The 13,252-nt window shown below is 50.4% G+C and overlaps 4 protein-coding genes across 4 annotated transcripts; 2 read left to right on the plus strand and 2 right to left on the minus strand.

The window, feature by feature from the left end:
• LOC128720690 (coiled-coil domain-containing protein 1-like) lies at positions 1-1,534 on the plus strand. Its single transcript, XM_053814379.1, has 3 exons — positions 1-79; positions 158-397; positions 498-1,534. Exons 1-3 carry the CDS (start codon positions 1-3, stop codon positions 1,532-1,534), a joined length of 1,356 nt encoding a protein of 451 aa, XP_053670354.1.
• A 1,131-nt stretch (positions 1,535-2,665) lies between these two features.
• Positions 2,666-4,371, minus strand: LOC128720472 (cell cycle checkpoint control protein RAD9A). Its single transcript, XM_053814142.1, has 3 exons — positions 4,338-4,371; positions 4,041-4,276; positions 2,666-3,970 (listed from the first exon to the last, which is right to left on the minus strand). The coding sequence occupies exons 1-3, from the start codon at positions 4,369-4,371 to the stop codon at positions 2,726-2,728; spliced, it is 1,515 nt and encodes a 504-aa protein (XP_053670117.1). The 3' UTR covers positions 2,666-2,725.
• A 362-nt stretch (positions 4,372-4,733) lies between these two features.
• On the plus strand, positions 4,734-5,852 carry LOC128731476 (3-oxoacyl-[acyl-carrier-protein] reductase FabG-like). Its single transcript, XM_053824599.1, has 3 exons — positions 4,734-4,805; positions 4,861-5,446; positions 5,525-5,852. The coding sequence occupies exons 2-3, from the start codon at positions 4,894-4,896 to the stop codon at positions 5,740-5,742; spliced, it is 771 nt and encodes a 256-aa protein (XP_053680574.1). The 5' UTR covers positions 4,734-4,805; positions 4,861-4,893; the 3' UTR covers positions 5,743-5,852.
• LOC128731477 (3-oxoacyl-[acyl-carrier-protein] reductase FabG-like) lies at positions 5,808-6,732 on the minus strand. The gene has a single exon (XM_053824600.1). The coding sequence runs from the start codon at positions 6,679-6,681 to the stop codon at positions 5,914-5,916; it is 768 nt and encodes a 255-aa protein (XP_053680575.1). The 5' UTR covers positions 6,682-6,732; the 3' UTR covers positions 5,808-5,913.
• Between the last annotated feature and the right edge of the window lie 6,520 nt (positions 6,733-13,252).

Genomic DNA, 13,252 nt, shown 5'->3' on the forward strand with positions numbered 1-13,252 from the left:
ATGAAAGTCACATTCCTGTTGGAGCTATTACTAATTCTGATCATTATCGCCTTCGCCGCCTCCAAACCGGTCAATGATGGTAGGTGTTTGATGCTTTTCGGTGATGATGATGGGACGAGATGTGTGGGAGTAACGAATTTTCTCCGCGCTTTTCCAGAGGGACGAAACGCACACAAGGGCACGCTCATTTCCCGGCAGGGCACGGATGATCTAGCCGTGGCCGCAGCACCCCTCGACGGAGCCGTACCTGCGGCCCCCGTTGTCCCGGCCGGTGGTGACGATGATGATGACGACGATGACGATTCGGATGAGTTCGATCTAGGCGATGACGACGAGTCGGCCGAGGACGATGACGACGATGCGGATGATGACGATGACGACGAGGAGGACATCATTGGTAAGTGCATCGGGCATCAGGCATGGTTTTTTTTGGGTATCGTCAAGCGGCATTTCCTAATCCGATTCGTTGTTTGCTTCGTTTGCCGTAAAATCTGCAGGATCGGTCGAGGATGAAATCGACGATGATGATGACGATGATGATGATGATGATGATGAAGTAGCGGCCCCGGTTGCGCCGGCTGCCATCGCCGATCAGCAGAAACAGACGGCCAATCAGGTCGCTCCGGCCGCCGCTGCCGCTGCTGAAGAGGACGATGATGATGATGATGATGATGATGAGGAGGACGATGCGCTGTCTTTTTTTGGTGATGACCTCCTAGGGGCCTTCGATGACGACGACGATGATGACGACGACGACGATGATGATGATGATGATGATGAGGACACTGCCGCCGCCGCTGTCGTCCAGCCGGCCGTACAGGCCGCTGCCGCTGCCGCCGCCCAACCGGCTGCTGCCGCCTCCGAACCGGTGGCCGCCCCCGCCGTCCCGGCCGTCGCCAAGAAGACCAAGAAGAAGGTGAGCCCACAGAACACGCAGGCACTGCTGGACCTGGCCGACGCGGCCGCCGCCCAGAACGAGGTGGACAGCCCGGTGAAGAAGCCGGCCGGTGAGCTGGACGTGAACAGTGAGGTGAACAAGATCGCCGAATCGCTGGCCGGGCAGGGTGCGGCCGATGGTGCCACCGGTGCGACCGAGGCCGCCGTCGAGGAGGACGAGGAGGAGGAGGAGTACGACGAGGGCTCGCCAGAAAAGGTACAAAATCAAAACACGAATAACAATAAAGTTGACGTTGTTGCGAACGCTCCAGCTCAGCCCGTAACCGTGACGAAACCGGAGAAGAAACCGGCGACCGGCGGCGACGACGACGACTACCTGTCCGCCCTGGTCGGCGACGATGACGACGACGATGACGATGACGATGACGACGATAGCGAGGAAGCGCCCGTCGCTGCCGTCGCTGGAGCCGCCGCCACCACCGGCCAGAAGGAGGACCAGCAGCCGGCGAGCGGGGCCGCCGGGGCGGAGGCGGACGAGGACGCGGAGGACGATGACGACGACGATGACGACGAGGACGACAGCGACGAGCTGATCGACGAGAGCGCCGTGGAGGACATTGCCGAGTCGGACGTGTGAGCGGTCCGTGTGGGCCGGTTTCCACGCCGATTCCTTTCGTCCTACCGCTACACGCCACTCACACACACACACACGCATACATTTACACACACACACAAACTCAGCCAATCAAGCCAAGAAAGCCAAGGAAGCCAAGGACGACCACACTCTGACACACGCGCGCACGAACACACAACACATGCAGGCACAAGGATCCGCGAAGGATGATGGCGGATTAGGTGAAGAGACTAGGGAAAAGCTTACGAGGGTCTGAGAAACAGGAGGGGAGAAAACGAGCGAGCGAGAGAGAGTGAGCGAGATCAGGCAGGGATGATAGTGGAAACACGTGGGCTGAAACACGTGGGCTGAAACACGTGGGCTGAAACACGTGGCCAAGGTCATGGAACAGGATAGGAACCAAACCCACCGGTGTTCGGCATACGTAACCGCCCTGTCGTCCTGTACGGCGCGGTCCACCACCATCACCAGCGTCAACCCGCTTCGGTCCTACCTCCTCCCCGGAGGCATCCCCTCCCGCCCGGACGCTCATCCTTTCCCACCGGGTCGCTTGCACCACCATCACGCGGAGACGCGGCCGGGAACAGATAACAAAACAAACGAAACAAACTCCGACACGTTACTGTCCGCGAAACCTCGTTCAAGGAGGCGCATTGAGAAGAGACGGAGACGGAGAGTACGGAACACGCGAACATCTGCACTCCTGCATGGCGGCCGCACTGCGCGATCGCGATGCCTATGCTGCGGGCATACAATTAGGCCCAAAACGAAGCGCCAACAGCAGCCAACTTCCAGGTTCCAATCGGCAGCCAAACAGAATGCAAGCGACCGCAGCGTGGCAGCCGCAGCAGGAGCAGCACTCGGCGGACGGGAAGCAAAACTGACTAGGAGTTTTAAGATAATTTATTTATTTATTTAAATTATTTATTTATTTAATTTATTCGTACGACGTGTACAATGACAACAGACTTCCTACTGCTACTGCAACTTTTTTTTTGCGTAACAAGACAGTGATAGCCGCGACGTCGCTCAAACGGGAACAAATTACAAGAGACAATAAAGAGAGAACTACCGACGAGATTGTAAAGAAAAAAAAAAGCCGTACCACGGATTCGCTTTATTCCCATTCCGAAACATCTGGGAGCCTCTGGTTTGCCGAGAGCACTAACACGTTAAGCTAACGGCCTGCGTCGCTCACCAATCATCTTCGGTGTCGGAGTTGGGGGCAAATATTTGGCTGCAGCCGGGTTGCATGGCCGGATGAAACGTCGGTTCGAAACACCGGCGAAAGATGTGCCGCAACTTTGCCTGTTTGCGCTGCCGTTCCTCAATCACGTCCGGTGACTCGGGGATAGTGTCGCCTGTTTGCGGGGGCTGGTTTAGTTCGCTCGGGGGACTCGCAGGTTGAGGACGCTTCCGCGAAAGCATTGATGCATCGCCCGTTTGCGATCGTCGACGGCTGTTTACTGTCACGGAATCTACCGACAGCGACGGTAACGAGTCAAGTCGATTAACGCTGGGATTGCGGATGTTTAACCCCGACAGGAAAGGATTTGGTTCAACATTATGCTCGACGAACATGACTTCCGATTCGGGTTCGATGTTTGAAGGCGCTATGCACGGTTGTCGTAGATCGTGCACGGAATCTGCTTCCCTTTGGCGTTCGACACGCACGGATCGAGCTGCACCGAGGTCGGATTCGTTCTCTATGGCTCGTAAGCTTCTGTTTGTGGCATCACGAGAGGGTTTCCGCAAGCGAGGCTGTCCATGCGTTTGGGACGTTTCCATGTTAGCGTTACACGTGATGTCGTCGGTAAGGCACGTGTTGATTCCTTCGCTGTCCATCACAATGGAACGATGGGACGTATTAAGCTCGGCTTGCTTTCTGCGGTGCGCTCGTCGTCCGCTCAATTGTGCTGAAGGTTGCATCGTCCCCATTATGAACTTCATGTGTACCGTTTCTCCTTTGGTCATTTGTAGCATTATCGGCGAACCGGGGGCGGAAAAGTTCATTTGAATATTCAACCTGCACAAGGCCGCCAACATCGTTATTGCTTTGAATTCCTTAAAGCAGAACGTTAGGTTAGCGTTGCTCGACAGTTGATACAGTTGGAAGGCAGATGGGTTAATCGCAAGTGTTGATCGCAACGTCGAACGATCGGATTCCTCGTTATCGACGTAGTTGGACACGATCGTGTTGTCCTCCTTCAGATCGAACGTGATTTCATCCACGGAGGTGTACAGGTGCATTAGAATGTTGGTGAACACCTTATGGTTTCCCACGATCTCACTAGGCATCGTGTCCGGTAGGTTAAGCGAGTTTACGTGTTCGCTCTCGAGCAGGTATATTTTGTGCGTTTTTAACACGTCGGATTTACATCGAAATTGAAATATGATCTTGGACTGGGTAATGTCGAGCCAAATTTTGCAAGTTTGAATCTACGACAAAACAAGAATAACTCAACTAAGACTGCAAATAATACTTGTGTCGGCTTGTGCGTGCACTTACCGTTGCAAGGTTTTTGAATATCTTCAGAATTGGCTTCACCGATATCTTGCAGCAGTTCTCGTCGGGCGTATCTTGAGCACCTTGCTGGAAACTAATGAAGAAATCGGACTTGAACTGTGCAATCGCGTACGCGGTGTTAGTCGGGTTGATCGTCTTCAAATCAAGCCCACTCGGGGTGGCCTCGAAGAACAATTCAGTGCCTATTTTTGAGAAGCAGTTCACCGTGCGGGCCAGAACTGAAACGAGACCAGGTGGTTACGGGATGGATTGTGTGGTATTAAATCACATATAGCATACTTTTCACGTTGGCACCCGGGAGAATGAAATTCATCGTAAGATGATTGTATACACACGAGCAAAACGTAAATATTCATGAAACCGAATCGCGTTGTACATTCGTTTTCTAAACAAAAACAAACCTGGATCCGCCTGACAGCTACGAAAGCCGGCAAACGCAACGATAATGGAATGTTTACAGTGCCTGGTTCAAATGGTGTTGTAAAAGCGTGGGGTTTTTTGATTTTATTTTGAAAATGCATAAAAGAAATTGAATGAATAGTAAGTGATTGTTTTGTGAAAAAATCAAATAATAACTTACTGGAGATCGCAGTTCTTGTACATGAGTAAAAACATATCACGAGCTGAAGCATGCTTGAGCTCATCAATCGGTAATAGGATATCATACCAGCATGACAGCAATTGTTCCATCAACATTTCGATAACCAGTCACCGATTGTGCCTTCCGATTAAGTATCAATTGTAAAGGTAAAAGACAATTATCACTGTGCAAACAGCCCACTTCAGTTTCTTATCTCCGTAGGTTCATACCACACGCACTCGGATACTAAGTACGATGGATTTCACCGGTAAAGTGGTTCTCATCACCGGAGCATCATCTGGCATCGGCGAAGGAACCGCGATCTACTTCGCTAAGTTCGGAGCTTCGCTCGCCCTTACCGGACGCAACGAGGCCAACCTGAAGAAGGTCGGCGAATCGTGCGAAAGCACGTCGAAGAACAAGCCCCTGCTTATCGTCGCCGATGTGACCAAGGAGGAGGATAACAAGCGCGTGCTCGACGAAATCGTTGCCAAGTACGGCAAACTGGACGTGCTGGTCAACAATGCTGGCATCTTGGCCAATGGTTCGATCGAAAACACGAACCTGCAGCAGTTCGATGAGATGATGAACACCAACGTGCGTGGCGTGTACCACTTGACCATGCTCGCCGTGCCGCTGCTGATAAAGACGAAGGGCAATATCGTGAATCTGTCGAGTGTTGCCGGGAACCGGTCGTTCCCGGGAATTTTGGCATACAGCATGTCCAAGGCGGCCATCGATCAGTTCACGCGTTGTACCGCGCTCGAGCTAGCTCCGAAGCAGGTTCGGGTGAATGCCGTAAATCCTGGTAAGATCATCCCCATTCTGCGTGGTAAAGCGACATGGTAGGAATAGGTTCTAGTAATTTCCTTCCACCCTCTCGTAGGTGTTATCATTACGGACATCCACAAGCGTGGTGGCATGGATGAAGAATCGTATGCGGCATTTCTGAAGAAATGCGAACAAACGCACGCCCTCGGACGCCCGGGAGTAGCGGAGGAGGTCGCTTCGACGATTGCTTTTCTCGCATCGGACGGTGCGAGCTTCATCACCGGTGTGACTATCAACGTGGACGGAGGTAGACACGCGATGTGTCCGCGATAAACTGTTGCCGTTTCGGATGCCCTGGAAGGACCGTCAGACGGACTTGCGCAATGGGTAATTGGATTAAATCAAGAGCATTTTATTCGAAGCGTATCGAAGTAAAATAAGCTTTCTACTGTAACAAGAATGAGAATGCGTTTTTCGTTTTCGTCTTACACCTACGTTTTGGCACTAGCGTGGGCACATGGCGTGACGGCCTCCGTCCACTGGCAAGCTGGCTCCGGTTACAAAAGACGACGTGTCGCTGGCCAGAAACACGATGGCATCGGCCACCTCGGACGCCTGTCCCGGCCGGCCCATGGCGTGGGTGTTTCTCGAGTGCTCCAGAAACTTGGCGTACGTCTGCTCGTCCATGCCGCCTCGCTTGTGCAGGTTGGTAACCGTCACCCCTGGGTTGACGCAGTTCACACGCACTCCTTTGGCGGCTAGCTCGAGGGCGACGCAGCGCGTAAACTGATCGACCGCCATCTTCGAGATGTTGTACGCCAGCACACCCGGGAACGAGCGGATCCCGTTGACACTGGACACATTCACCACGTTGCCCTTCGATTGTACGAGATGTGGTACGGCCAGCATCGTGAGGTGGTACACCGACCGGATGTTGGTGTTCATTACCCGATCGAACTGTTCCAGGCTGGTCGTTTCGATGGTTCCCGTCTCGATGATACCCGCATTGTTCACCAGCACGTCCAGTTTGCCGTACTTCTCGATGGTGGCCTTCAGCACGCGCTCCGTATCGGCCTCCTTGGTAATATCTCCAGCGACCACGAACGGGGAGCCAGCCGATCCGGTGCACTGTTTAGCGACATCGTTCAGGTTGTCTACTTTGCGTCCGGTTAGCGCAAGCGATGCACCGAGCTGCGAGAACTTAAGCGCGGTCGCCGCACCGATGCCACTGCTCGCACCGGTGATGAGGACCACTTTGCCGGCCAGATTCATTGGACACAATTAACAAAGCTTGATTGTTATGTAAACGGGTCTGTTGTCGCGCCGCGTAAAACGATGCCGTGCGTAGTTGAGATGCGCTTGCCTAGTAACCGGATTAAACCTCCACCGCAAGCAACAGCTGGTTCGGCGCGATAACAAAGTATGCGATGGAGGCGCGTTTACACGTGTCGCTAAATAAACCTCCCTGTTTTGCCGGTTCGCGTGCTTGGTAGCATGAGCTATTTTTATGTGGATAAGGTCATTCAATGTCAAAGGTCAATTCGAAGAGGTGTATGCATACGAATTTCGATTGAGCATTGCAATATTTATTCCAAATTTTTAATTAGTCAAAAGCATTGGAAAAAAATTGTTCTGCAGCTTGCGTTTTGCGACATTTGTATGAGCTAAATTTAACTACGCAAGAAAACTTTATTGGCTAATGTACACCGTAACACATATATATTCTGTCCTTCGTTTAGCAAAAAGGAAGAAAGAAACCTTTTCGAGTCATATCCGGTGCTTTAAAAAATGCCAGAACCATAACCAGCTTCCGGCTACGCGGGGTTGTAAATTGTGGCTTTCGGGAAAATAATTACTATCAAAAATGTCATTTGCCACGTGCTTAAAGGCGCAAAAAAGAAATGGGACTCTCATTACTCACCCTGCCTCGGAACGCGGAAGCAAATTTGCTTTGCGCAATTCATTTCGTTTTGACGATTTTCAACTGTTTAACTGCGTTTTGATGGCCATTTTTGTTGTTGCGATTTAACGTTCGTGTGCCGGTAGATAAAGCAGAGCCAATTCGAAAGAAAGAAAAGCAAGTACTCATGCAAACGTGCTGGTGCGCATTGTTTTAGGAAAACCCAGCAAAGAAATGGAGAAACTTTTTATTTTTATTTTTGCGGAGATACATTCCGGAGAAAATGCCCTCCATGCAGTGGTGGCATTGGAGGCTGTTTTATAGCGGTTCGTTAAGTTATGAATTGGAAGGGCGAGGGCACACGATGAACTCATCATTTGTTTGAGCGTTTTTATTTATTTAATTTTTTTTCCCTCAAATCATCCATTCCATTGCAGTCTCATCAAGCGCAGTGGCAAGTAAGGATCAGCAAGAAAAACACTGCTCGCCGGGTGTAAAGCTCCTTTTCTTTGTGTTTTCCTTTTCGGGCTTGCAGAAACGCGTGTCGAAAACGCTACTGGGGTGGAAAAGCAGAGAGTCCCACAAATGGAGACGCTCGGGAATAACTTTTCACTTAAATTCGACCCCCGAACCGACCTCTTCCCTTCTCCATTTAGGCCCTTCGGCGCATCCTCACCGGCGGAGACACGCAGAAAGCAAAGCTGAAACAATTTCAAATCCCAAAGGATTTCGGACGGCGTCGTGCAACCATCCGGTCAGTTCTGCCAGTCACTAGAGCTGCGGCATGATTTGCACGAATTCGCAAAGTTTTCCCGCCCATGGTCCTCCCACCGTGTACCATCGTTGGGGAAAGTTTTTTACATCATACCTTCTTGCGGAAAAAGATGTGAAGGTGCTGAGCCTTCGGATTAGGGTTTTGTTAAAAAAGGGCTTCGATTGAGACTGTAGACTAATATTTGGAGTATATAAAACGGCTTGTTTGACCTTGTTCCGATGATTGCGAGAGGCGCAAAGAGCGGCAATTTTCGATCGGCTAATGGAAGGGCACGACTTGTGACATTCTTTTTTTTATTGAAATTTTTTCTTCCCGTAGTGCCAAGGTGCTCCTTGCACCGTTTAGTCCGTTTAAACGTGCTCAATTATCGAATTACGCTTTTCATCCCGGTTGGATGTGTCTTACCACGGGCACGCTTTGGCAGTAAAATTGGAAAGTTTTACAAACATTCGCAGTGACGATAACATAATTAACCGTCTGCCGGGTGCTTGAACATTCCACCCACCGGACATCGTAAGCGATCTGCTGTAAAAGGGTTAAACTCGTTGACTGGTCTTTTTAAGGGGTATTTTAAAGGATGTACTTCACGTAGCTTCCAAAAGCACCCTTCGCAGTACGAGAGAAAAAGACAGGGAAAGATGGAGAGAGAGAGCGAGTTAAGCAGAAAGAAAGCGAAAGAAAGGCCACTGGAGGTGGACGAAAAAACTTTACTGATAAAAAATATTGATTATGACCTGCCGCTGGGTAAAGTTTCGCCATAAATACGGGACCCAATTACCGTCATCGTAGCTTTCATCGTTGCGCTTCGGATGGGAAATGTGCTTTGCAGACGTCCCCGCTGGGTAAGGTTGATTTTTATTCGCTTCGCTTCCCCGCTGCTAAAGTGTTTTGGACATTTCCGCAGTTCTCGGGCGAGACGGAGAGAAACTAATTCGTTTCGCCTCGAACCGGCCCCCGAGTGTTGGAGCCGTTTGAACGCGCCGATCAATCGCAGAACGGCGACGTTGTACATTTATTTACCAGCACGGTGGGCTAAATTTATTTGTTCTGGAAGCCTTTTCTCTTCGGAAGTTGCGGCACGCGAACTTCCCCCGCTTGCAAATACATGCAACCAGTTCTAGAGGATGTATATCCGAACTGAATTAGCGCGATCTAACTTGGTCATTAATTAAAACTGCGCGAAACGATTCGCGTGAGATGTGCTGTTGTGTGTTTTATAATACCTTATAGATGGCCCCGTAACAGTCGAGTGCGAGGGAGCGTGTTTTGAAGTTTTGATATGATTAATTGGGAATGTTCATAAACATGGTACCTACTTACCTATTTCCCGTGCCACGCTGTCTGTTTTCCTTGGGAATGGCACTCCTGGGGCTCATTTCCACCGCAGGCACTCGATCACTCATCTACGATCACTCACGGGAATGTGACTTCCAGTCAACGTGTTGCATGAGCACCTATGCAGCTTCCAGGCTACAGAGTCCTACACAACTTTCGCAGTTGTGTGTGCTTTTTTTTACATTCCCAACGGGATGTTTAAAAAGACAAAATGTTTCCCTAGTAGTGGACTATATTTCCAACGGTACTCTCGTTAACATGTTTATATAAAACCCTTTCCCTAATTGAATGTGTACGTTGGTGATGTTTTTTTTCTTCGTCTCGAAATAGAAACCACAACGAGTGGCGACTCCCAGGTCGCTTAGATAATCACAGATTTGACACGTTTCGGACGCTATTTTAGGCTGACTGGCATGGGTCAGAGGGTACCCCAGTTTCACTTACTGGTGGCGGTCAAACACACTAGCGCCCACTCGCTTCCATCTGGCTCAGCGAATATGCTAACCGCATTAGAACCAACGCCACGGTTTCACAGCTCGATCCTATCGAATGACACCACCAGGGTCTAATTTAGCAACATTCACCGGAAACGTAGCCTACCCAACGTGAGACGTGACCGATAACTATATTTCCCACCCACACCGAGCAGGATAGAACACGGGTGTAATATTTCACGCGTCATCAATTTCATTCCATATTTTGGGAGAATTATTCCGGTTTCTATTTGGCCCGATGAGGTTTGCGGGATGAGGAATATTTGAGGGGTACAAAAATTAACCTTCCATCGTACGCGTCGGAATTTTCGCTTCACATTGGTTGGGCTATGGGAATGGAGCGTTTTCTATCGCAGTTGGGGGTGACTGCGGCCGGGTATCGACCGCCGGACGTCGGGTATATTGTAAAAATTAACCGCCAATGGTGCCGGTTTTGGCCAATATTTGCTATTCATCAACAATGGCCGGAAGAAGCCACGCAGGAAGCCCGCACCGGGGGTGAGGTTGATTTTCGAGGAAAGATAAATCATTTTCGCAATATGGTAAACGCACAAGCGACGCCCACGGCGGCTTGGGATGGAAGCTTACTGTAAAATTAGTACACAACCTGCGGCGCAAGGCGCTAAATTGGATAACAACACTTTGCGAAGCGTTTACTGTTTGTTCATTTCGTGTAAAGGAAAAATTGAATTTATACCATCGAGTGGGAGAGTTTCCGGAGGAGCTTCTGTGTTAGCTGCGGCCGTAACACCCCAACAGTTAGCTAAAAAAGTTCGATCCACCCCATCAAGTTCGTCAGCAGGGGTCAGCCGGCAATAAATTAGCCCATCATGCGTCTCGGATGAAAATTTAATCGCCCTTGTACGAGCGTTCGCCCCATTTCACATCATTTTCCCACGAGACACAGGGATGTACAGAAGAGAAGGGCGAAAAAGAAATGGAGCAAAAAGAAAAAAAAAACAAAAAACAAAAAAACACACACACAAAAGGTTTCCAGCCTATGCATCCACCCCACTTGGGGCCTGAAAATGTGGTTCCCGTGCCCATTGAAACTTCCAGAATCATACAAAATTAAGTAGGCCATGAGATTCACGTGCGTGGATGGGAAAAACAAAACAACACGGGCAAAGACAAACATTACTGGCGGCCATTTTAGAAAGCGGTATTCATCCCCGCAACCGTTACGTGCCGTTTCGCTTGGTGCAATATTAATGCGCCCCTCATCGGGCGTTATTTATCATCGCATTTATAGAATTTCAATCACCACAACCGCAACGTCGAATCCCGAAAGCATCGGGATGCGAGATAAATCAGCACAAAATTATAGCTGCCCATTTGGGCTGACGAATGGAAGCCTTTAAACCATGCCGGCCAGAACCAAAACGCCAGCCAGATGTGACGGGAAACGCTCCCTCTTGCATCGGACGGAGAGAAATGACACGGTATTCTGGCACGTTCGTGCGATGAGAGCGCAAGGATAGGGAACATGGGATAAGGAATGAAAAAAAATTGCATCACCCACACCCCCAGCCGGGAGGCAGATGCGCTCAAAACGCCGACAGTGGCGTGGAAAATCAAGATCGATGAAGATGAAGTGGTTGCGAAGGACAAACCCATTAATCCTGCGCCAGAAATGAATCCGTCGCGTGATAACACTGCTCTTTTTCTCCTGCCTTTTTTTTTTGTTATCAAGCCTCATCTCCCTGTACCCGTTCCCCGGGAGGTTGTTTCCACCCAAAAACCCTTTCCATCGTGCGGAGGATAACGCCGTACCGAACGCGAACGCAGAGCAGCTTCCGGATGGTCGGCTGTGAGACAAAGGAGTGACTTCCAGCCAGCCGGCTTGGGTGTTGGAACATAAAAACCAGCCTCACCACCGTCTGCCGATGATGGCTCGGGCAAAGGACGAAGCGAGTGCGAGAGAGCAAAAACACAAAAAAAAACCGGACCATAAAAGTATGGAATACTGCGAACCGTCAAACGAAAACTCATTATTCATTCTTTGCGTCGAACGGCGTTATCCATCGACGTAAAGCGAGCAAATGAATGGGGCGAGCAAAAAAAAAAAAAAAGAAGGGTCAGACTGGCTTAAAGCACGCACAGGTTTGGGTGTCGGGGTGTAGGACCGAATGAAGGCCCACCCTTTGAAGGTCCTGTCCGGTGTTGGCGCTCGGAAGGATCACCCGGCTCCAGCCCAACGGGGGCTTTTCATTCGAATGAGATGCTAAGCTTAAATGGCTCGTTCGCAACCCCTCCGCAAGGCCAGCGAAATGAAACGTGACGTTGACAGCAGTACAATGAAATTACGGCCACCGGACGTGGGGAACGCTTGGGGATCCGTTCTTCGCCCGGGTGGGCAACTGCAAATGGCAACCTTTCCGTTGCAGGTCGTGAACATGCTTAATAGCTCGTAGCAAAGCTTGTTCACTATGGCCGCGTTGTTCGAGCGACCCCGGGCGTCTCGAATATGCGCCCCGGTCGCGTTCTAGTGGTTGGAGGACCATTTTCCCTTTTCATCGGGACCACAACTTGCAACTGCGGCGCAATGAAATCAATTTTTACGGGGGATGGGGGATACGATGGATGCGATCGGATTATGCCGTCGTTGAGTTTGGGGCGATAACACTTTGCACATTTGGTCCTGGTGCGGTGTTGCGGAGATGAAGGAATCGCCCACCGTTCGTTTTGTGGGCGCAGTTCGATGCAGCAGCTCGTTCCGGAACATGACGAGGTTACGATGCATCACGTCAGATCGGTCTTTAATCCTGTGCCCCGGGGTCCGGGAGCGCTAAACTGAACGTTTTTGTGAAGGATGCACTTCAGCGGTGTGTCACCAAACCTGCGTTCGAACGAAATCGATCCGTTTCATTGCAGGAAACAGGGCCATCATCTATCGTGCAGGGAACGGTTTCGGCTAATCTGGCTGTCCTGGTTTGACGAATGCAAAGGCACGCTTCGTTGGTGTGAAATTGCACGGCGTATTTGTGTGTGTAAGTATGTCTATTTGACACGGCCAGAAAGCTGAAGATGCGCCACTTCCGGGCCGGAAGCGGCCATTAAATACGGCTTAGCTTCCGTCACCACTTCACACGGGCTGGGGCGCATTAACGCGCAATCAAAGATTAATTTGTGCTGCTCGAGCTGCATTAGCGAGCTGGTTGGGCTCCATTTTCCCGCCATCAGCCAACGTGTCAGATAAATTACCTTCACATTTCACGTGCGGGTCCAAACAAGAAAAAAAAACACAGAAGCCTGCCTTCGTTTAATCCTTTCATGGGCGTGTTTCGAGAGTGGTGCCAATGGGCGAAGCAGCAAAGCATGTACACACACACACGCGCG

Source organism: Anopheles nili, chromosome 2, assembly GCF_943737925.1.
Source record: "Anopheles nili chromosome 2, idAnoNiliSN_F5_01, whole genome shotgun sequence".
NCBI lineage: Eukaryota > Metazoa > Arthropoda > Insecta > Diptera > Culicidae > Anopheles > Anopheles nili.